We start from the raw sequence: 25,544 nt of genomic DNA, 5'->3' as shown, positions 1-25,544 counted from the left end.
AGAATTATTCATGAACTGAAATACCTGTTGTTCAACTAAATGTTTATTTGAGTATAGCAAGAGAAATAAATAACATTTGGACTCCTTTTCATTTTGTTGTAGGGTTTAAATATTTATATATAAAAGCATGACTCATTTTTTTATGTGAATACACTGACAGTCAGGACACTTAAAAAGTTGTCAATAGTCAATGTAGGATACCATTTACTGATTAGAAGACAGATTCTTTTTTTATATTTAAAAATTTTTTTGAACATAATGAAAACAAACTCATTGAACACTTCATAAACAATTGAAGAAAGGTTTTTAAAGTAATTAAACTTGTTATTTTAACAACTGTTCTGCTTATGTCTTATTCCTTCCTGTTTTCCCTCTGTTCTGTAGAAACATGTATGTGATCTTTTTTTTTTTTTTTTTTTTTTTTAAGGTATCCTCATTCCCTTACTTTCCTCTGTCTCTTACTTTGATCCTACAATTGAGAACATAAAATTTTAAAATCCCAGTTGGCTGTGTCCAAAAACCTTTGACCATTATTCTACCACCTGAGTTGATCTCCCCACTATTGGGAGATGAGTAGCATACTTCATCATAAGTCCTCTGGAATTAGTTGAAGGGCAGGTTTTCTACCTAGTCACCCAAATCCTATTCCTTTTCCTACCCATTTCCTACCCTGTCTATTCTGTCTTTGCAGTATTCCCGTAGTCCAGCCCCACTAGATCTCTGTTTGCCAGATCTAAATGCCTTATGTACTCCACATGATTATATGCTTTGAGATGGCTATTTGACTTGCATTCATTAGAGACTGAGAATCTGTCGTGTTCATTTGTTCCCTTACCACAAAACACCATTTGAAGTAAAGGGAACAGAAATTTAAGCCCTTCTCTGCTTCAGTCACATCTGAAGGGTCATCAGGGAAACAAAATCTGGGAAGACTATCATTCCATTGTTCGAATTAGAACTTTGGGACTGATTTTTCCTGCAAGTTTCCATATAGTTGATATTTGATGGTAACTGGTAAATACTTACTTTCCTAATCTCTGTTATTCAGAGCCATCATCTGCAAGTTCTTTTTCCAAGCTAATTTTCTCTCTACCCTCAGCTGTGTTGTCATTTCAGTCATGTTCAATTCTTCATGACCCCATTTGAAGTTTTCTTGGAAAATATATTAGAGTGGTTTACCACCTCATCTCTGTATCTTTAATTTCTCATTCCACTGAATTCAGCAAGGAAAAAAAAATCAAAAATCTCTATTGTTAACAAATTCCCCTTTTAGTCATGGCACTGATTGAAACCTGACTTTTAAAAAACTTCATCTCTTGCCTTCATCTCCAATACTAGCTGTTCCTTCTTTTGTAATAGACACAAGAACCCTAGGAGTAGCAGCCCTTCCCAGACCACTGGTGATTCTTCCAACCCAGCTTTCACAACCATCTTTACCAACTGCCAATACATAGGTCAAGCAAGCCAGTCTAGCAGAAGCAACAAGACACTCCAAGAGAAGGGCAGAAGTTAGAATGTCAGGCATGTCAAACCATCACTACCACCATCTTCCCTCAGATGTTGATGGGGGACAACCCCTGTGGAGATATAGCCTGATAGCTGCTCCTTTGGGTGTTGTAGCAAAGTAAAGGATGATCCAGAAAAGAAAGTTTTTTCCACCAAAGCCTTGGCACTATCAAGTCATCCAATGTCAGAAATTAGTGTCACTTTTTTTTCCAGTGGAAATGATATTAAAGAAGAGACAGTAATATCTTTTTTTTATCTACATTCGAAGGGCCTAGAGATTTGCAGCTGAAATCTTCCATATATATTGTCTCCTCATTAAACCACATTTTTTGAGAGCAAGAACTGTTTTTTCTGTTGGTATCCTCAGCTCTTTACCACTTAGTTAAATGTTTAATAAACATCTTATTCTGTTCATTCATTCATGCACTACTCATAGGATCCTAGAAAGGGTATAGTCCTTGGGGGCAGCTAGGTAGCTGGGGGGGGGGGGGGGATGGAGGGGGAGACCCTTGTACATTATGTGCTATTTCATTATGTGCTTCAGCCCATTTTCATGCAACAACCATTCTTACTTTGAAATTTGTCAATTGTTTGACACATCCTTATTTTCATCAGTTATCAAATTCTAGAACATTTTCCTACCTTCCTCAGTGTCTTTAGCACTCAGCTTCTTACTTTATTGACTTTCTACCTGAACACTGGCAGTCATTCTTGGTGACTTTATTATTTGTATTAATGGCCTAACCTCTTCAACTCGTATGACCTCTATCTCTCTTTTCTTTAGCCATCCTAGACCATAACATTGCTAGAAACTTCTACTGTCAAAATCTAGAACTTTAAAAGTTTTCCTTTTCTTATTAGTCTCCCTTCGTTCCCTTCTCCTCCAGCCTTTTTCTGAACTTATTCTGGTTTATGAAAATAAATCCCTATGTCCTCTCAACTTATCTATGTTTTTGTTGTACTTCCTTTTATAGCCATATAGGCTTTCTTCTCTAGTTTCAAGTTTCTTCTCCCCATGTCCTTTATCCAGCCCTAATAGTTCTCGATCAAGATCACTTCCATCTGCTTCTTATAGCCCCAATCCCTGATAGACTAAGTGCTACTAGTAGAATTCCTGAAAATAGTATGACAGGTCGACTAAAGAGTCATGCTATCTGACCTCAGTTGGGCCCTCATGGTTATGTCGCATTTTAAAAATTCATTTGTGATAGATTCCCAACATGCTCGTTTTTAGGTGCCACATTTTAGAAAGTAAATTGACAAACTGGAGAGCATAAAAGATGAAGGGACTGAATTTACCCTTTATGAAAATCAATAGAAGGAAATGAAGATAATTAGGTTCAAAAAGAAATAACCTAGGATATGATAGCTTTCTTCAGGTATTTGAAGAATTTTCAAGTGAAAGAGGAACAGACTGGTAAATTTATGCTCTTTGACCACAAAGAACTGAAAAATAGGAGCAATAAGAGGAAATTGTAGGGCAGATTTAGGCTTAATGTAAAGAACTTTTTCTGACAATTAGCACTATCCAAAAATGGAATATACTGCTATGGGATATGATAGATTTCTGTTTTCTTTGGGATGTTTGAACAAACACTTTGTTGGATGATCACTTGTGAGGGATATTGTAAAGGATTCTTGTTTAGGGGCATGTTTAACCACATGTATTCTAAGTCTGAGCATCTTTGATCCCTATAAAGCAGTGATGGTGAAACTTTTAGAAGTATAGTGCCAGGCCCGACCCCACCCCACCTGGCACGCGCTCTCCACACACACACACCTTGCCTAGACAGGGGAAGAAGGAAGCACTCTCGTTGGGCTGCTGGGCAGGGGGATGGGGAATGAGAAGAACCTGTGGAGAGAGGGAGGAGAGTGACCCCAGCACTTCCTCTAGCTGTTCCCCTCCAGCTATGTGCCACGCTGTGATCTATGCTCCCCTCAAACCTAGCTCCTCTCCATCCCCTCCCTGAAAATCACCTTTACCACAGATTCAACAGGCTACTGCACCCTCACACAGCCTATGAGCCCCAAGTCCCTCCGACTTTCTTGTAAACTCTTGCAGGCAACTGTAGGCAATGCCCATAGAGAGGACCCTACGTTCTCTTTTTGACACAAGTGCCATAGGCTCTTAAAGCCCAAAGTTCTGTCCTCATCTACCTTATTTACCTGTTATTTTCTAAGTCAACATACAGTTTAGTGGCCCTGTTTCTGCATGAATTTGACACCAAAAGTGTAGAAGTATGCTAAGCAGGAAATGAGAAAGAATGAAGAATAAAAATGAAGTTTGGGGGCCTAAGTGACTATGGGATGGTTGTACTTTAAACTCAAATAGTGAAGAATAGATTTTTGGGGAAGATAAGTTCAGTTTTGAACTCGTGCAGTTTGATGTATCAAAATATGAGTTTATCCAGTTCATATGCTGCTTCCTCTATGAAGTTTTTGCTTCCCCACCCCCAGCCCCCCAAAAATGATCTTACATTCAAATAATTTTCTTGGAGAATATTGGATCTCTTTCATGCCTTTAATTATATTCTACTTGTATCATTCTTGTATATATGCATATCACATTCTCATATTATAAGCCCTTAAGAATAGGGACTAGGCTATTTTTTTAGCCCTGGGGCTTAGACTACACATGATACATAAGGGTTGTTGAACTGAGAAAAAATGAATGTTATAGGTAGGATAAGATAATCATAGAAAAGAAAAACTGCATTTAAGATAGGGTGAGTTAGGAAATGAATAAAAAAAAGTGAAGTTATATTGAACAGGAGAAAATAAGAGGGTGAATTGAAGATGGAGAAGTAAGCTAAGCATAGACAGGTAGGTTTGGAAGAAAGAGGAATGTTTAGGTGGAAGAGAGAAAATTATTTTGCTTAAGTAGAAATAGGTGAGTAATAATAGTGATGATGATAATCGCTAGCATTTTATGTAGCCAGAGTCCAAATCTAGATTTGAATACAAGTTTTCCTGACTTCATTCCCAGTATTCTACCTTATGCCACATGGCTGCCTGATTAAAACAGGCCAAATGATCAATAGAAAAAGTTAGGCAGATAAAAGGTGAAGATGATAAAAAAGGACTTTTATCAAAGAAGAAAGGAAATAAAGAAATAAAAAGGCTACAAATTATAACTGATGGAGCTTCCTGATCTGTTGTTAGTGCATGTAATCTTTGAAGGTTAGACTTGCAGAAGAAGTATAACCTTCATTGTGCCTTTTATAATTATCCTTGATAATACAACCCGGCACGAAGAAATATTATATCCAATTTAGGCTGTATTTGGGGTAATTATGGTGTTAGAGTCCTTTTCTTTTCTGTTTCTACCCTGATAATATTGTTATATTTGAATTTGTTAGTAATAGAGTCATTTAAATTGTTTTGTCTCTATAATACGGAAATGAGATTTTCTTTGTTGTTGCCTTGATATTAGACATGGTGACTGGACCTATGAGTTCATTAGTGTAGAACACTCCATGATAAGGAAATTCCCTTTACTAGTGCAGGATAGCACCTAGCACCTTCTCTGGAATAGTAGCCTAGAGCAGAGGCATCAAAACACAGGAGCCAGGGAGTGGGGGTGGGGTCAAGCAAAGTAAACTATAAATGAGAAGTCTCATAAAATAAGATATACACTATTTTAAGGTAACACCACTTGCCCAGGTTTACACAATATTTATTAGAGATTGGGATTTTAGCTCAGTGGATCGAGTACTGGGACTGGAGTCAGAAAGATTCCTCTTCATGAGTTCAAATCTGGCCTCAGCTATTTCTGAGCTCTGTGACCCTGGAAAAGTTGCTTAACCTTGTTTTCCTTGGTTCATCATTTGTAAAATGAGCTGGAGAAGAAATGGCAAACCACACCTGTATTTTTGCCAAGAAAATCCCAAACAGCATCATAAAGAGTTGGACACAACTGAAAAACAACTTCTGAATCTTGGTCCCAGCTCTCTTAATGGCCACAATGTTAAAACTACATAAACCTTATAGTTTTAACTCTAAGAATCATAAACACAGTATTTTATGGTGCCAGAAACTAGCTTTAGTAATCAAGTTAAAAATATCTTTAATTGCTCATTTTTCACAGGTTAGCTTCTTCCTTAATTCTGAGATACTTTTGTTGAAAATTATATGGTCTTTATTTATATTGAGTTCACATTTAAAATACTGAGTGTTACACTAGATAATTGCCTGTAGACCTACCTCATCTTCATCTTAATTAGAATTAAATTGAACAACTTATAGTTAATAGCTTGTTAGTAAGTCTAATTTTCCCAAGTCTCAAAAATAATTTTGGTGGTAGAATGATTTTTCATAGAATGAGTTAGGTAGATAGTAAATCAAGCACATACAACCCAACTCTTAGGTATGGATGAAATCTGTACCTAATGAATTGTTAATTTCCTCATCTATTTATATATACAAGAATAGTCTTGTATTTATTTTGGTTCTAGAATCATTAAGCCTAGCTCATAATTCAAAGTAGAAATTCCTCTTTATATAGAAACTAAGGTTATTTCTTATAACTCCTCATCTGCTTTTATGCTCTATCCATCCTGGCCCTGTTTGCTACCCCTGACCCCCAGTCAGTAGAATGCAGTACTTCCTCTCTACTTCCTTTATGGCTCTGTTCAGGTATCAGCATCTTATGAGAAGTCTTTCTCTTTACCCTGGTTAGTTCTCAACTTTCTCCTCCCCTCTTCAAGGTAACATGTTACTGGTTCTGATATAAAAATAGAGCTTCCCTGACCCCAAACATAGTCTAATGTAAGGAAAAGTAGTTTGATTCTTAAGGGCTTCCCTATTAAGGTGGTAAGTAAAAGAAAGAAAAATAAAATCTGGTACCAATTAAATAATGTGAGTAATGAGAAGGTATAGCAAAGACTGTGCATGCCTTGTGCCATCAACCCTTGATGAATCTTAAGGTATCCTCAAACTTGACAAGCAAGTCATCTTCCCTATCTGCCCAGCCCATGTGATCTACAGTGTGGATAATCCCAACAGGCGTTCAAAAGTTGACTTCAGTTTCAAGATCCATTTTCTATACTATAATATTTCACTCTGACTTGAGCATTCTAGCTCTATTTAAAGTAACTAACAAAATCTCAGGCTTTGGTATGTTTTCTTCAAATATGCTTTACTTTCTGTTTTTCACCTTTGTTTTTAGGAACATCATCTCCAGCGGGCTATTTCAGCACAGCAGGTATACGGAGAGAAGAGGGATAACATGGTTATTCCCGTTCCAGAGGCAGAAAGTAATATTGCTTACTATGAATCTATATATCCTGGGGAGTTTAAGATGCCAAAGCAGCTAATTCACATACAGCGTAAGTAATTATTTTGTTATGATTGCTAAAAAAAAAAAAATCTTTAAAAACATTTTCACTTAGTGATGTGTTTTTGTCCCTTTGTGTCACTTTTCAGGACTTGATTAGGACTTGGTTCATTTCTGATATTTAGCTCATGATTAGCGGGGGAAACCATTTCTTAAGTCATTGGAAATTTTTTCCTGTACAAAGGTGTTTTTGTTTATGATTATTCCCATAACTGTGTTGAAATGCTTAAAATATTTGACCACCAAGGTTAATACAGTTTTGAGTTTCTGAAGCAATTTTTCCACATTGAATAGGATGCTTATTAACAGTAATGATTTAAAGTAGTTTTAATAAAAGAAATGTTAGCCACACTGGATTTCTAGTTATAATTAATCATGACTTTTGGCTACTTGACGATTAAGATCAAAATCTCTATCTTCTGAATAATAAATTAATCATAGAATGAAAGAAGCCATAGTTTTTTATTTGAGTTTTAATATAGAAATCGTAAAAGATTTAACAAAAAGAAATTTGAAGTGATAGTGACATTAGACATTTCAAATTCTAATGAATAGTCTTTGATATTTGAAATAAATACTATTTTTAGCTATTCTCACATTTAGCAGTGAATCATTTCCTATGGTGGTTTTAACTGGAGTTGTTTCTAGATAGTCTGAATATTTCTTTGGAAACTTCGAACAGCTAGACAACATGATAGGGGGCACCTTGCTTTTGAAAATTGCATATATATGGGGGAAATGGTGATGGAAGAGCTACTGAATTTATGTAATCTGATATTGTCCTAATCTTTTTTTTTTTTTAGTTGGAAAAATGTATTTTACAACATTTTTTGTATTTTGTAGGCTGAATAATTTTCCCTGCTATTTAGCACATTAGGTATTTTTCATACATAACATGCTGGAAAATCTTTTTGTTCTGAACATCTGTAGGCTGTGATCTAATTAGAAAAGAATTAGAAAAATTCCATAAAAAAGTGATCTAATTAGAAAAGTACCTCATGACTAGGTAGATCAATCTCCTAATTCCCTTTTTCCTGTCTCAGTTCAGAGGAGGCTTTCAGATTCTTCTTTGACTTTGTTTCTGGCTTCCTTTCTACTCCCACACATAACTCCTTGATTTATCTTATACTTTGTTAAGTTTCATTCACATAGAACAGCCATTCTCTTCTTTTCATTTCTATTGCCAACACCAAACTTGAGTTATCTTAGTCTCTCAAGTGGATTGTTGTAATATTCCAACCTTAAGTCATTCTACATCCCCAACCAGATGATTAAATCTTTCTAAAGTTGTTTTCAAACTGCTTAAGTAGATCCAAGTATTAAATGTAAAAACAGTGTAGTGTAATGGAAAAAATTAGTAGACTTGGTGTGAGAGGGAGAGCTGGATTTGAATTTAGCCTCCCATACAGATTGGTTATTTAGCCTTTTATTTTCCTAGTAAGATAATAATAGACACCTTTTTCTAATTAGTAAAGAGTATATAATGATACTTGTGTTCACTATCCCTCAGGGCTATACGAAAGATCAAATGAAATGACGTATAAAAAGCATGTTATAAAACCTTAAAGTGATAAAGACTAAATCTTAAATTTCACAGATATAGGGAACTCTCTACCGCTCTAGTTTGGCCCTTAATTAGAACTTGGACAGATGGAACTTGCCCAGCATCATAGATCTAGTATTGCAGATGGAGTACTTGAACCTAGATCTTCCTAGCTCTGAGGCCAGTGCTTTTTCCATTATTCCACAAAGCCTTTTTGTAAATCTTAAAACTAATGTTGTGTGGTGCTCATGTTATGTCCACAGGCTAACATATAAGATCATGAACATGTCACTACTCAATCTACAATGATTTCCAGTTTCTTAGAGAATACAGTCCAAAATGGTAGCCCAGCATTAAGATCTTTTTATAGTATGCACCTAGCCTGTCTTTCTTGCCATGGCTCCTGGTGCTCTTCAATACCAATAATATGCTCAACTTTGGCTAGACCATTAGCCATTCTCCAGTTGTTGCAATAATCTTTTTTTTTGCCTATGGCTATTCATATCCCTTCTATCTGAATAGCTTCCTACCAATCTTGGCTTATTCATATTCTTACCTTTATTAAGTCTAACTCTGATGCCTTCAAAGAACTTCTGGTTGTTCTTTTTGTATATCTTTATTCATTTGTTTCATTTATATCCTATTCTTTGAGACCCCATTTGGAATATTCTTGGAGTGGTTTGCCATTTCCTTCTCCAGCTCATTTTATAGATAAGGAAACTGAGGCAAATGGGTAAAGTGACTTGCCCAGGGTCACATGACTAGGAAGTGTCTGGGGGTCATATTTGAACCCAAGACTTCCCATAGTTCTGTCTCTCTTCAAGATGCCTAGCTGCCCCTGTGCACACTCTTAATCCATCTTCTCTAACAAATTGCTCCTCCTCTTATCACCCAACCTCATAGCCTGGGTTGCCTTAACACTTTGTTGGCTTGAGAGAAGACAGAGTACAGGCTGCTTCTTTTATAGATCAACAGTGTATTGGAGCAAAAGGAAATAAATGAGTCTAATTATTATGTGTCCAGCCTGTGAACTTTATTGCTAAAGCTAGGAAGAAATCTCTTCTGGCAGCTACAGTGTCTCTTTTTATCAAGAAGAGAGGAATAGTAGCTCAGTGGACAGGAGAGCCAGGCCTGGAAATGGGAGGTCCTGTGTTTACATGTGGCCTAGCTTCCTACCCTGGGCAAGTAACTTAATTTCAGATGCTTAGTCTTTACCGCAGTTCTAACTTGGAACCAATGCATAATTCAATTCTAAGACAGATGGTAAGGATTTAAAAAAAAAAAAAAAAAGAGGAAGGAGAAAGGGGAAAGTGATGAATGCATGCATGAAAAATATTCTTTTAGATTTTTTTCTCTGGGAACTGTATTGGGATGGTGCCTGAGAGAAAATGCAAGGAAATGTCATTGGAATTTTTTTATATATAGAATATTTCTTTAGATCACAAATAAAAAATAAATAATTCAGTCTTTCATCTTGACTTTTACCTCTCCTCCCCATATCTTTTCAAATTGAATCCAATTTCTGAGATTGATGAAATAATCTTGGCTCAAAGTGTCCATTCTCTCAAGTGTGCCCAGAGTTACCTATTAGCTCTGTCAGTGGCTTAAAATGGAAAGCCATTTGTTTTTAGATTTGTAAGGAAAAGAAAAAGTATCAGGTCTTACAATAATAAGAATTCAGAAAATGCATTTGAACTTACAAAGTTTCACCAAGTTTAAATACATTTGGGGTTTATGAGAACGATATTTTGCATTAAAATAGCCAAGGCTGTACTTTGACAGATGAATAAAAATAGCCACATTTTCTCCCCAGATAGGATAGAATTGACTGATGTCCTTTATGCCTCATTATTTGAGCATGATTTTTTTTTTTAGCTTTTCTTTTTGAAATGACTTAAGCAATCTATGTTAAAACTTAACACTTAAGTACACACTGCCAAATTAGAAAACAATAAATGAAAATTAAGATAATTTCCTTTTTGTGGCTCCATCTCAATTATAAGCTGCCCTTAGCACTGGTTTTTAACCACATTGTTCACAATCACTATTGTTTTATACACAAAGATGGTAGAAAAAACAACTTTGGAAACACCTTCACTTCTCATCTACTGGCTACAGATTGGATGGGCAAGGTCCTGTTATGTCTATTTTTACATTATTTTTATCACTAAATTATTACTACTAATTCATATGTATAAGGCTAATACTCGAGTATTGTGTGATTGTGTTTAATCTCAGGAAACATTTAACCTCTCTAGGTCTCTTCTCTTCTTTAAAGTAATATGGTTATCCCAGATCTCTAAGGTTCCTTATAGCTCTGTGATCACAGGAAAACATATTTTAAATTCTAACTCATTGACATAATGAGGAGCTATCAGAGAGAAACTTTCTCTAGAGATTAGTACCTGCTGTGCATTTGACAGTTGTAGAGAATGTCTTGTGGCACTGACAAGTTAAAGGATTGCCCAAGGTCTCCCAGACCTAGTTTTAGCTGGCACTCCATCCATTTTCCACACTGCCTCATTAATGTCTTAAAATTTAAATTTTTATATTTATTGATCTTCAACTGGCAGTGGCTTCTTACTTTTTGGCCCAATTGTTCCTCTTCATTGTCTCTGAGATAGTATAATAATATATTTGCAAAAACAAAAATATTTTACAGTAACATTTTTATAACCTTGAATAGAAGCCCTTTTATAAAATAAAGATTTTATAAATAAGGCCCTTAGTTTATTTGTATTGTAAGTTCTATTTCTTTTCTTGGTTTTCATAAAGAAGGTTATTTGTCCCTGAAAGCTTTTGCATTAGTATACATTGAAAATGTATCATAAAAAGGTCATCATAACACTTCAAAATTGAATGTATATTGTCATTTAGATTTTCTGTGGTTTCTTACGTGAATCTTTATTCTTCAGACTGCTCATATACCTATATAATTTTATTGTTAAATGTTTAAAGAATAAATGAATGGTCACTTAAGATTTCGATTATGTTCTTAGCTTTTAGTTTGGATGCTGAGCAGCCTGATTATGATTTGGATTCTGAAGATGAAGCCTTTGTGAATAAGCTGAAAAAGAAAATGGACATCTCTCCTTTGCAGTTTGAAGAGATGATTGACCGGCTAGAAAAAGGCAGCGGCCAACAGGTACAGCTCTATTGCAGATATAGTTTAAAATGTAAGTACAATCAGCATATCCATGGATGTATGCACATATAAAAATGACACTGTGGATTTTACATTTAGCCAGTCAGTCTGCAAGAGGCCAAACTGCTGCTGAAAGAAGATGATGAATTGATTAAAGAAGTGTACGAATATTGGATTAGGAAGAGGAAAAACTGTCGAGGTCCATCTCTTATCCCAACAGTAAAACAAGAGAAGAGGGATGGCTCCAGCACAAATGATCCTTATGTGGCTTTCAGAAGACGTACTGAAAAAATGCAGACTCGAAAAGTAAGTCATTTTGATAGCATCTTTTTTGAGAGTAAAAATTCTCTATTCCTGTAAGTCTGAACTACATTATATATATATATATATGTATATATATATATACATATATATATATTTTTTTTATTTTGTGTTTAAACTTTATTAAGGTTGTTTAGAAGTAACTATGCAGAAGTAAAGCAAAATCTTGCTTTATTCTTTCAGGATTATGGATATATTTTTTCTACTTTAATTTACCTGAGAGTTATATATCAGGTTAGTTTTCTGGTAATTAGAATCCCTTTTACATTTAACAAACATAAAAATTTATGCAGTTCCAATATGTATTCTTTAAAGCACACTTTTCTGGGAATAAAACCATTTACAACTGAATAAACTAACAAGCCATTTCATATTTACAGAACCGTAAAAATGATGAAGCTTCATATGAAAAAATGCTTAAATTGCGTAGAGATCTGAGTCGGGCTGTTACTATTCTAGAGATGATAAAAAGAAGAGAANTATGTATATATATATACATATATATATATATTTTTTATTTTGTGTTTAAACTTTATTAAGGTTGTTTAGAAGTAACTATGCAGAAGTAAAGCAAAATCTTGCTTTATTCTTTCAGGATTATGGATATATTTTTTCTACTTTAATTTACCTGAGAGTTATATATCAGGTTAGTTTTCTGGTAATTAGAATCCCTTTTACATTTAACAAACATAAAAATTTATGCAGTTCCAATATGTATTCTTTAAAGCACACTTTTCTGGGAATAAAACCATTTACAACTGAATAAACTAACAAGCCATTTCATATTTACAGAACCGTAAAAATGATGAAGCTTCATATGAAAAAATGCTTAAATTGCGTAGAGATCTGAGTCGGGCTGTTACTATTCTAGAGATGATAAAAAGAAGAGAAAAAAGTAAAAGGGAACTATTACATTTAACACTGGAAATTATGGAGAAAAGGTAAGGTATTGTTTTCTGGTCTAAATTACCTAGGAATTATCCACAATTCAACTATCATTTAAATACTCATTTGTACAGTTATGTACTTGTTAATCATATATATTTCCAAGATGGCCATTTCAATAAAATTAAAGTACACTTCATATTTTCTTCTTGTTTTGGACCTTATAGTTTTATGCTTAAAACATAAACTTTTCATTGTGTTTAATTTGACTTTAGTTATCAGTTTTAACCTTCTTCAACAGATTTTCATTATACTTGAAGGTTTAATTGATTTTTAACTTTTATTTCCCTCTCATATCTATCCTTTTTTGAAGGATAAATATAGTTAAATAATAAAATAGCCAAATAAGAGAAGGGGAAAAAAAGGTAAAAGAACTGAGTAAATTCACAGTTTAAGCAATTAGCCAGTGAGTGATCAGTAGTTGCTTTTAACTTTTTACATGATTCTATATGACTTAGAATTTATTGGCTAACTTTGGTTAGTTTTAAATTGATATCATGATAACATGATGTGATGGGAAACAGCACTGGACCTAATGTGTAGAAGTTCAGAGCTTTGCCTCTAGGCTTTGTCCTTCCATGAACCTAATTGAACTTGTTTAGCTACAAAATAAGAATGCTAGTTGAGATGACTCTTAAAGTCCTTTTCACTTCTAATGTCTTGTCTGTGATATATAGCCCTTCCCTGAAATTGTACCCTAACCATTTGTAAAGTGACTATCAATTCAAGTATTTACAAAATTAACTTTCAGAAATATTTTTTCTTTCGTTATCTTTTCAGGTATAATTTGGGTGACTACAATGGAGAGATCATGTCTGAGGTTATGGCACAAAGACAGCCAATGAAACCTACTTATGCCATCCCCATCATTCCTATTAGTAATAGCAATCAATTTAAACATCAGGAAACAATGGATGTTAAGGAATTCAAAGTTAATAAGGTAAACTATATACTTTTATTTGTTCTTTCAACCTGTGCTACTTATTTTTATTTGCATGCACATTTCATTCATCTACCAGAATGTAAGCTCCTTGGGGACAGAGGCATCATTCAGCTGAAATTTTGACAAATGATACCTGTCTTCAAAGAACTTACATTGTACTTATTGTCCCCTTTACCTAGTAGGACATGCTAACTTGTTTTTAGTATACATTTAAATACTTGGTTGAGTTAAAACAGGTTCTATATTCTAGCATTTTGTGAATAAATTCATGATTATTTTATCTGTACTTTTCATGGTTTTATCATTTAATTGTATATACCTTTTTATCTTGAAGCTCTTGCTGTCAAATTGAAGGCTCTCACCTGTGCCCTATTCTAGAAATGTGAGCTGTTCATAGAAAATGCTCTGCTTCAAATTCTTCCAAATCTAAGTCAAGATTTTGCTAACTAGATTTGCTTTACTTATTTGTAAGATATAAAATTATATCTCAAGTAATTATCTTTCAAAATACATATGTAAGACTTCACAGAATAAGATAAAACAAGCCTTTTAAGTTGTGTCTGGAAAACAAAGTGTTAGAATTGATAGGAAATCAACACTCCTCTTTCAGAATTAACTCTCTTGATATGTCTATCCATGTTGTTCCTCTATCCCTGTTTTTTAAATGTTTCCCTATAACCTAACGAATAAAGTTCACTTTTAGCCCAGCATTCAAAGCCAATTTAGCATCAACTTCCCTTTCCAGTTTCCTCATTGAGCAGACCTACTCAGTAATCTGTATTTATTTATGCTATCCCCTATACTCAGAATACTCTTCCTTTCTTTTGAATTCCCATGAATCCTTTCAATTCTAACTCAAATGCTATCTCTTCCTGATGTCTCCCTTGATCTCCAGTGGTGGGTAGTGACTTTAGTCTGTCCTTGTACCTCACACAGCAGTTTTCTCATACCTTTCATACTTATTTTGTATTATTTGTGTTAGTGACTTACATTATTGGACTGAATTCTGAACACAAGAATTAGTTTATCCCAACTTTATATATGTCTCTACCTAGCGTGGAGACATATATTCTACACATAACAATAACAGCTCAATAGTTTTCTAAATGAATTATTGTTTAGTTTGTTATACTGTTTTGTCATAAAACTTCGTTCTCTCTGTTTTATGTATACATTATCATTCTCCTAGTATTCAGTTAAACCAGCATTGATTTCTCCTTCACAATTCTGTTCAAGATTCTCCTCATCTAGAAAGCCATAATACTGAGGAAATACTTGATTCTGGTCTCTCTTTAACCCATAATACTCAATTTTCACTTTACTACTTTGTCCCTGTTTAAGTCTTTCTAATAAGTTTTCTCACTATCTAGATGACATTCTTTGAAGACAAAGACCATTTCTGTTCCTTTTTTATCCTCTGCTATTTTGTAGGTAAATGTAGCTAACTGTATCCCATGAGATATTTTATAAGATGGAAAATTTCATAGCACTAAACAGGATAGATTATTATGAGTCTTGTGTGTGTGACAGGCTAGACTGACCTCTTGAGACTCACTGCCATCAAACATGAGAGGCTTTCTTCAGCCAGTCTCCATGGGATTAAAAACTGTAAAATGTGACACTTTTCCTTTTCTAGTAGACTTTTCAGAAAACTTCAGCTTAGTTAAAAATGGCTTCATTGGTTCACTTGTAACTTGTGATTTTATTGTAGCAAGAAAAAGCTGATCTTATACGACCGAAAAGGAAATATGAGAAAAAGCCCAAAGTCTTAGCTTCGTCTGCTGCTGCTGCTGCTCCACAACAGACGAGCCCCGCTGCACTGCCAGTCTTTAATGCTAAAGATTTAAATCAGTATGACTTTCCCAGCTCAGATGAAGACCCTCTCTCCCAGGTAAGACTTAACATCTTTGTGATCAGGATCAAAGAGAAACATAGTATAGCTGTCATGGTTTGACCTCTCTTTATTTGGTATGTTCAAAGGTTTTGTCTGGTTCTTCTGAAGCTGAGGAAGAGAATGATCCTGATGGCCCTTTTGCTTTCCGTAGGAAAGCTGGCTGTCAGTACTATGCTGTAAGTGGAAGACTTCTCTTTTCAGTTAATGATTTAAATCTGTCAGCATTAGCATAAAAATACTAAGTTTGTATTAATTGTCTTTTAGCCTCACTTAGACCAAACTGGCAATTGGCCATGGACTAGTCCTAAAGATGGAGGATTAGGAGACGTGCGCTATAGATACTGCTTAACTACCCTCACTATACCCCAGAGGTGTATTGGGTTTGCACGAAGACGGGTTGGGCGTGGTGGAAGGTAAGATGCTATTGTATTATTAATAGTTATTAATATGTTTATAGGACCATTTTAAATTGTTTTAGAATGTCTATATTTCAATTTTCAAGTCATGATGCGTCTAGGTATTATATTAATTTTGGTCCCTAAATGCCTGAAATAACTGTCATTTGCCACCTTGTTCTTGTACTTTTGTAAGTCTGCATTTTATAGCATAAGCAAAACTACCAAGACCAACAATAAGAGCTAGACTTTTTAAAATAATTTTTCCCTTTTTTGGCATAAGTAATCCAAATACAAGAACAAACCTGAGTCCAAGGCACAAATGCAAGGGAGGATAAATTATATCCAAAAGTATGAATAGTAGCAGAAAGTAGATCAGTTTTTCTATAGTATAAAATTTGTGAAAGGGAATGATTATCATTAGATCACAGATTTAAAGTTAAAAGTGATATCACAAATCATCTAGCCCTCTCTAGATAAAGAAACCAAATTCCAAAGAATCAGAGAACCTGTTCATGTTCACCCACGGTAATAAAAGCAAAGTTGGAATTGGAGCCCAGCCCCTTTGACTCCAAATCTAACACACTCTTTTGAACACTGGGTAAAAGAATTTGATTGATTTGGGTAGGCAGTCAAGAGCCTCTGAAGACTCTTGATCTTAGGATTGACTGACCAGATACATACATAAAAAAAAAAAAAGTAAGTTAGAAGTAGTGTGAAGTCTGGATTGGAAGGGGCAAAGACTAGGTTCATCCTGCCCATAAAAAATCTCCCAGGGACCATATTGTAATTGCTAATTTTCAAGGAAATGACCATAATTGGATTATTTCTATCTTTATCTGGGCTAATCAGATATAGCTGTTTTTCAGTATCCTTAGCAAACTGCATTTCTTTAACACCATACATTATATAAGAGAAAGTGGTACATATGGGAAACTGAATAAAGCCAATGGAATTGTGAAATAGGCCTCTTTTCTCAGTAGCTGGCTAAAAAGATATTAAGCTGTTAAAGTTTTATTTTGTAGTTGTAATTATATTTCATTTAATTATATTTACTTGAGGCACATTTAAATAGAAGTGAAAGTGTAAGGATTCTTTAAAATTGAATGAACTTATTTCTAGAACACATTCTTTTCCCCTAAACAGGGGAAACATTTAAAATTTGTAATGGCATGTCACTCCCCCCCACCCCACCCCACCATCAGAAAATTCTAGTGATTCACTCTTGATTTTTAAAGGAAATAGCAACTGTTTTGTTTAGTATTTAAAGTCCCAAACAACCTGGCCCTATTCCCTTTCCAGCTTAATTATACTTTACTCTCATTTACACACTTATGTGGTCCAGCCAAATTTGCTTTCTTTTTTATTCACACGCAATGCTGTCTACTACCTCCATGCCTTTTCAGAGCCCCCCAGTCCCTACTCTCACTCCAGTTTACTCCTTTATCACTTCTACTTCTTTGTTTTCTTCAAAACTCAGGATATTGCCATCTACAAAAGGTTCTCTTCAGCTGCTAATGCCTCCCATCTTACACCTTCCCCCTATTTATAGTGTATTTATATATTTTTAAAAGGGCCAGCTAGATGATATATCTATAGATAGAGTGCCAAGCCTGCAGCCAGGAAGGCGTGAGATTAATAGGAGCCCCAGGCAGCCAATTGAGTGACTGTAGGCAAGTCATTTAACTCCAGTTTGTCTCAGTTTCTCCATCTATAGAGTAGAGGTAGTAATAGCACCTACCTCCAAAGGCTATTATGAAAATCAAATGAGGTAATAATTGTAAAGCACTTAGCACAGTTTCTCAAACATAGTAAGTGCTGTGCAAATGTTTCAGTAATATTATTTATACATAAAAAGTATCTCCAGTGAGAGGCCTGGAAACTCTTTAGAGGGCAGGAACAGTTTCATTTTTGCTTTTGTATAATGCTTGGCACAGAATAGGTACTTGCTGATTTGTTGATGGGGTTGATGGTGGCAGTGAGTCCTTTGTTGTAGAAACTTTTTTTGGTGAAAAGTTTCTTAATTAATTACAACATTGCTAATCTAAGGTAGAGCCATACAGAGAGGAGTTGTTGGGTTTTTTGTTTTTTGTTTTTTTTTGTCGATGTAAAATATATTTCCTAAGGCCTGGGACACAAGGTCTCCTGGCCCTCATTTGCCATTATTTCTTCCCAAGTCAACTTTCCTTCCTGTCTTCTCCCTCAGAAAAAAAAAATCTTGTGAGTTTTTTTTCCCTAAATAAACAAGGTGGATATGTTTTGAAAATGTGTTGCTGCTTTTTAATGGAAATCAAAATAGAGTGGAAAATTATATCTGTTTTAAGAAAGAAAGCACTGGCCAGAAGCTGTTGCCTATGAAGTTGGAGAGGTTTCATACAGCTATGGGGCTTTAGTGAGTTGGAAAGGCTGCTCTACTTTCCTGTCACCATGCCACTCTCCACTGCCTTGCTTAGAGTAAGTCAAAAACCCTTGGAAAAATGTTGAACCAAGCAGGGAGAAGTTACACCTTTCAACACCAAAAGAAGCTACTTACAAGAGAAATTGATCTCTCTGCATTATGATCCAATTGTGAACAAATGAGTCCTATTTGTGGAAGAGAATAAAATGTGCTCCATCTAGATGAATTTGACTGATAAATGAGGAATACTCTTGGGAGGGAAATACTAATTCTGAAATCCAGCAGAAAGCAACCAAAGGAAAAGGAAGTGACTTGGAATCACTGTCTCCTATGATTTGAAGGCAATTGCGAAGGGACACAATGCATCGAAAGAAAGTTCCTTACTTTAGGACATAGATTATTGCATCAACATTTATTTATCTTTCTGGTTATTTTTACAGCCTTCAATAAAAAAAAAATGTCAGCAGGAAAGAAAGAAATGGAACACTGCATATGTTTTTAAATAACTTAGATTTTTTGGGGCCAGGTCATAAATACATGGAGACTTACTACTCTATAATAAGTGCTCTCTCTCACATACACACACACACACACACACACACGTATATTTGGATTCATTTTAATTGTGAAATTACAAATACATATACAAAAAAATAAATGTTAGCATTAAGTTGAATTTTCATAAGTCAAAGAAAACTTTTACACAAGATGTAAGGAAAATTAGAACATGTACCAGGTTGCAACAAAAAAAATTAAATATAATAATTTTTGACAGTAACTTCTGAATGTGTTGGTCTTTTACATAGTTGATTTAAAAATTGTTCCTCTTTGATTATTAAGTAGTTATTAATTTATGCTTTGATTTTAGGGTATTACTGGACAGAACTCACTCAGACTATGACAGTATGTTTCGCCAGCTGGATTTGGAAATGCTTTCTTCCCCACAACACTCTCCAATCAATCAATTTGCCAATACCTCAGAAACAAATACCTCGGACAAATCTTTCTCTAAAGACCTCAGTCAGATACTAGTCAATATCAAATCATGTAGATGGCGGCATTTTAGGCCTCGGACACCATCCCTACATGACAGTGACAATGATGAGCTCTCCTGTAGGAAATTATATAGGAGTATAAATCGGACAGGCACAGCACAACCTGGGACCCAGACCTGCAGTACCTCCACACAAAGTAAAAGTAGCAGTGCAACAGCACACTTTGGTATGTTTGTTTTAATACATGTTTCTGTTGAAATATAAAGTTCAGTGTAGACCCTTTAAAATATGCTCATCAATTTTATTATTCTTTGTGGTCTCTGTCCAAGGTAAATCTTAGCTTTCTCTAAGCCACTGAAAAATCACTTGGGATCTAATTTTTATTTTGAACATTTTGTATAGTTTATTTACAAAGGCAATTTGTCACTTTTTATTTTTTTTATGTATAAAATTCCTCTCTAGAATGCACTTGATGAACTATAAGATAAATAAACTATTTCAATTTTATGTCAAAAGTCACCCTTCTGTGGTCTCTAAACTGTTAATCTTTATACTTGGGAAGTTTTCCAGTCTTTCATTTTGTCTAGCTGTAGGCAGAGATCAGAAATTATTTTTATGGCCTCCTTTATTGAGGTAGGGCAAAAAATAGAAATAACAATAATTTGGAAAAGGGCAACAATATAATTTTTAGATGATGAAATATTTCTAACCAAAAAGTTACTTCCATATTTCTTTTCAGATGACAGCTAATTTATGGCTAATACATCATTGTAAAGTATGTCTGAAATAAATTCTCTCCTCCTAAACTATTCATTTAATCATAAATTCTTTCTAAAATTTATTCATAATTTGAAACAAATAGAACAAAAAGGAATGTCACCACAAATAAATTCAAATATAGAACAAAAGATGCCCTAAATTGGGCTAACTCATCCTTCTCACAACTTCCAGGATTATATTTAAACCTTCCCAGAGACATTAATATTTAGTTTTTCTTAAATTTCTCAAGAAAAATGTATTCTACAGGGTCCCCCAATAATTAATCCCAGTGTTTTTAATGACCTTTACTGTGAAGAAATGTAAACTTTTAGGGGAAGTTTGCTACTGTCATTAGCCATTAAAAACACTGTTTCAGGGGGCAGCTGGGTGACTCAGTGGATTGAGAGCCAGGCCTAGAGGCAGGAGGTCCTAGATTCAAATCTGACCTTAGACATTTCCTAGCTATGTGATCCTGGGCAAGGCACTTAATCCCCATTGCCTAGCCCTTACTACTCTTCTGCCTTGAAACCATTACCAAGTATTGATTCTAAGACGGAAGGTAAGAGTTAAAAAAAAAAACAAAAAAAAAAAACACTTTGAAAAGCCCAACATTTGAAGTCACTCTACTATAGTTTTTCAAATCTAGCCTGTTACTTCCTATCTGTATGACCATGGGCAAATCACTTAACCCCAGATGCCTATCCCTTACTGTTCTTCTGCCTTGGAACAATGCTTACTCTAAGACAGAAAGTAGAAAGTAAGGTGTTTTGTTTTTTTTAAAGGGGGTATATTTATATCATTTCAGTCTTGACCTAACAATCCCACTTTTAATTTGCCAGTAAATGTCTATTAGCCTATACAATTCTATTCAATTTAACATTGATACTACTGAACTATTTGCTTCTGCTTTAGTTCAAAAATTAAATTGGGATATCATTTGTAGAATGAATTACACTGGGCAGCTGGGTAGCTCAGTGGATTGAGAGTCAGGCCTAGAGACAGGAGGTCCTAGGTTCAAGTCTGTCCTCAGACACTTCCCAGCTGTGTGACCCTGGGCAAGTCACTTAACCCCCATTGCCTACCCTTACCACTCTTCTGCCTTGGAGCCAATACACAATAAGGGTTTTAAAAAAAAAAAATGAATTACACTATAGGTTAAGCCCTTTTTATGTTTTTCCTGAGATAACAAATCCAGTATTATTTTTCTTCATTATTCACACTTTAATTTTTTAAAGAAATTTTTTTTAGATTATTCTGGGTTGTTTTTTTTGTTTGTTTGTTTTTTACAAAAATGTCATATATACCATGTCAAAGAAAACCTTCATCATCAAGATAGAGGAATTAAAATTGGTATAGTTGTATCCCTTGTAATATTATATTTGGTGTAAATAGTTTTTAACATGCTACCAAAGTAGGCATTAGTGTCCTAAAAATAATCTGCTGAATAATTCTTTTGTGCTTTTCTGGTGAATATTAAGAAAGTTAGCATTAGGTTATTGTATCAAAAAAACTGGCTTAAAAATGAAGAGTAGAGTCCTCTTTTTAGGAGTGTGCTTCATTTATATATATAATTTTAAGAGACTAGCTAGTAATAACATTTTTTCTTCTGTATTTTCATCTGTGTTGTATATGACTGTACTATATATTCTTTAATTCTTGCCTAGGACTTGTAGTATATTTAAGACAATTGTATCATGGATATCAAATCTACAATAATGCTTCATTTTTCCGACATTATCTAGGAATGAATTGTTCTCAAAATAAATATTCTAAATACCTGGGGCTTTACTCCTTTCACAGTGAAAACTTTATCATTTCAATTTGATGGAAATCTTTTACAACTATTAAAGACACTCCCCTTGTCTTCTTAAATTATAGGGAAGATAATTTCATGATGAATTTTGGACATCATTATAAGCATTATTTCCCATATGTTTGTGTGAAAAACTCCTAGGGGATGTCATGTTGTTTACTCCTTTGCTAGAAGACCCCATACTGCTTTTTGAGCTTTTTCTTTCCTTCCCTTGCTATGAAATGTCACTTCTTGCTGCTGTCTATATGCCTTGTTTGCATGTGTACCACCTACCTATCCTTACCCCATCCCATTTGTGCTCTTACTAATCAGTGGGCTGATGAGCTGGATGACTAATCTTTTTAGAACTATAGGTAAAAGGGAAAAATAAGTATCTGAAGGTCTCTCCTGTTACCAAGGTACATGATCTAAAGCATAGTCTTGTCTGTTTTAGCTTCTTAGCATTCCTCCCCCCCCCCCCACCTCCCCCAGGTATTAATTCCTGGTGTCTTATTTTTCTGCATAGGTGAGACTGCTAGATAAGTGAACTGTGGATAAGCAAGGTGTTATTATCTTTATTTATATGATGCCATAATTTTAACTAATATTAAAGGAAATTGGAGAAAGGATTGTTTGGTCTATATCCAGAACTACTGAGAACCAGTTGTTAGTTCCTCATGAATGAGTGATAACTTTGGTCTCTTAAGTGAAAAGCTTGATGTAGGTTTCTTTGTAACTATCCAATGGGTTTTGTTTTCTTAATTGTTAGTGGTATAAAATCAATGATTTAAATTAGTTTCTAATAGTAGTCTGACTACAAATGTGTATCTGTAAAATCATGAGCTGACACTTTTACAAGATTACCAATATTGAGATTCTAGTCTATGATCCTCAAAGAGGTCTTACAGATTATATTTTTATCATCCTCAAAACAACAAATGTTAAGCTATATTCTGTAGGGGAAAGGGAAAGGATATCCCATCATTAATAATATTTACTTCAATATCTTGCTGGCATAGGTAGCAAGCAATCTTTATTGAGAAGCACTTACAGAAAATTAGTGTTTCCTTTTGAACTCTGAAATAGATTTTTATTTATATTCACAATATGTGTCTATACAGAAATATATTAGCTTGTCACATACCACTGTTTTAATAAATCTCTTTTGAGACTGGATTACCCTGTCTTTCTCAAGTTGAGGAAGTATAGTTGGCCGTTCCTTGTTCTGAGCCCACTACCAGTAGGCACAGAAGCTTTGCCTGTGCCATTTCCAACTTGGGCTGGTTCATCCCTCTTGAGGCTGCCTGATAAACCATCTGCTGGACATCAAGCAGCCCACCAACCAGCCTCAGCTTACTCTGGTGCCAAAGATTACAGGTGCTTTCACAGCCAGCAAAATCTTGTCTTATTTTAGGTGGTATTTTATGTAGAAATCAGAAAGTGCATTAGGAGGGTGTCGAGAAAGCATTTATAATAGAATAATGACTTTTAGAAGATATGAGTTCTCTGTATCAACCTCAAACTCTAGTCTTTGAGATTTCATCATCATTTTAGATACATGTATTCTAAGCTTCATGTCTTGATTGAAGTTTTGATTGTTTTCATAGATTAATAAAATTTGTGGCTAGAATGATCTGTTCTAAATCTGAATAGCTAAAGGCCTGATATCTAACCACTGATGGGAATATCTTCATTTTCAGTGATAGAATTTTATATTTATATATGGAAATGAATAAATAAAATTTTCAAGATTAGGTCAAACATGGAAAAGGAAATTTTAATTTAAAATGGAATTTAATGTAAAATAGCCATTTTGACCCCTGACCTCACCTTAATGGTTTTGCCTAATTCTTCATTATGGAGTATTGAGATTTTATATTATTTGGTTCATTCCCAATTATAAATCTTCGTAATATTTCTAACTGGCTTTCAAATAAAAAACTATATGAATAATAGTCTAGACTCAGGTTAGGACATAGAATATGATTGCACTCTATCTTATGGTCATAAAGGGAGGGACTAGGTAGTATTATCAGAAATTGTAGACCACATAACACCAGTGATCCACAAGTGGTTATTCTACTATAAGAAAACATAATTAAATTTATATCCAAATTAATTAAATTTTAATTGGTACCATTAACAGAACTTTCTGAATAACCCAAGAAGCCTAGAGCTTTCCAGCTGTCATGTCAGCTTTGATCAATTTGAAACATTATAACAAAATAGTATACTTGAGATTTTATGTCAGCTAGGCCAGACTTCTGCTTTGGGAGTTCATGAATCCCAAAACATTGTAACATAAAGTGTTAAAATTGGGAAAAATAACTCCAAAAAACACTGACTTTTTTTCCAGTAGCCATATTCTTTGAGCATGTGTCTCCAAAGCAGAAGTTTTAATACCCCCCCCATTAAATAAAAGCTAAAAACATTTTAGTAAATTATCTTTTAAAAACTTTTGTTTTACTTCCTAGCTGTGTGACCCTGGGAAAGTCACTTAACCCCAAATGCCCAACCCGTAAGGCTCCTTAGCCTTGGAATCAGTCCTTAGTATCAATTCTAAGACAAAGTTCTGCTTTGGTCGATATTTAGTACCAATTCTTAAACAGAATGTAAGAGTTTTAAAAAATGGAGTGGATTACAATAGGAGAGATGAGGCAAAGAGACCAAATAGAAGACTATTGTTATACTCCAAAGGTGAAAAAAAAAATGAAAATAAAATTAAAATAAAATAAATCTTTTGTTTTAAACTTCCTCAGGAAAAAAAAAATTTATTCCTTTTGAAAAAAATGTATAAGCTCCTAGGATAGAGATAGAGAGCCAAAGCTGGAGACAAAGAGTCCCTGGATTCAGATGACACCTCTGACACTTCCTAGCTTGGGACCCTGGACAAGTCACTTAACTCCAGTTGCTTGACCCTTATTGCTCTTCTGCCTTGGAACTGATACTTGGTATCAATTCTCAGGCAGAAGGTAAGGGGTTTTTTTTCGTTTGTTTTAAATTTGTAAGTGCTTCCAAAAAGCATTCTGGTTCAGAAATACTTTCTTGCACTTGGTTTTTGCCTCAAGTAACAGCTATTGGTGCTTTAGCTGCAGATCTCTTCTTAGCAATGATTTTTAAATCTTTTTAAAAATAAACATTTAATATAAGAACACTGAATCAAGCCCTGGTGCATCCAGCCGAAGATATATCTCTGACAGTGATAATGAATAACAATTTATGAGAAGACAAAATTAGCTTATCTGAATTTCAAACTCCAAAAATTGAGAGATGTGCCCCTTAGTCATCCTCTTTTCCCTTGCTGCCTTGTGGTTTGTCATCTATGAATTTATTAAAGCCTATTTACAATTTCAGCTTTATACCATCTCTTGGTATAAATATGGTATAATACCATATAAATTAGTACTTAGTACTAATTGTTCTAAATTGATTTCTTATATTTCAAACCTTATATTTCAAAACTAATTAGGACTAATTAGTCCTAATAGTCTATGTTCATTTTATCTATACCTTTCATAAGATCATAGACACTGATAATTTTCTTTGCTAAGTTTTACCATTGTATACTGAATA

At 34.5% G+C, this 25,544-nt stretch overlaps 1 protein-coding gene across 4 annotated transcripts in view; it reads left to right on the top strand.

Annotated features, from left to right (window-relative positions):
• Positions 1–25,544, top strand: part of EPC1 (enhancer of polycomb homolog 1) — a 65,993-nt gene that overhangs the window by 29,024 nt on the left and 11,425 nt on the right. For 3 of the 4 annotated variants that reach the window (XM_044678534.1, XM_044678533.1, XM_044678532.1), the window contains exons 2-10: positions 6,674–6,833; positions 11,384–11,529; positions 11,629–11,835; positions 12,643–12,791; positions 13,576–13,735; positions 15,450–15,629; positions 15,719–15,808; positions 15,897–16,045; positions 19,294–19,646. In XM_044678534.1, the coding sequence (XP_044534469.1) occupies positions 6,674–6,833; positions 11,384–11,529; positions 11,629–11,835; positions 12,643–12,791; positions 13,576–13,735; positions 15,450–15,629; positions 15,719–15,808; positions 15,897–16,045; positions 19,294–19,646 (1,594 nt within the window). The remainder of the gene's footprint in view (positions 1–6,673; positions 6,834–11,383; positions 11,530–11,628; positions 11,836–12,642; positions 12,792–13,575; positions 13,736–15,449; positions 15,630–15,718; positions 15,809–15,896; positions 16,046–19,293; positions 19,647–25,544) is intronic. The other variant, XM_044678535.1, reaches the window with a different exon arrangement.

This window comes from Gracilinanus agilis, chromosome 5 (genome assembly GCF_016433145.1).
Source record: "Gracilinanus agilis isolate LMUSP501 chromosome 5, AgileGrace, whole genome shotgun sequence".
In the NCBI taxonomy this organism is placed as follows: domain Eukaryota; kingdom Metazoa; phylum Chordata; class Mammalia; order Didelphimorphia; family Didelphidae; genus Gracilinanus; species Gracilinanus agilis.
The sequence above is the reverse complement of the archived record's forward strand: the minus strand, read 5'-3'. Positions and strand labels throughout refer to the sequence as shown.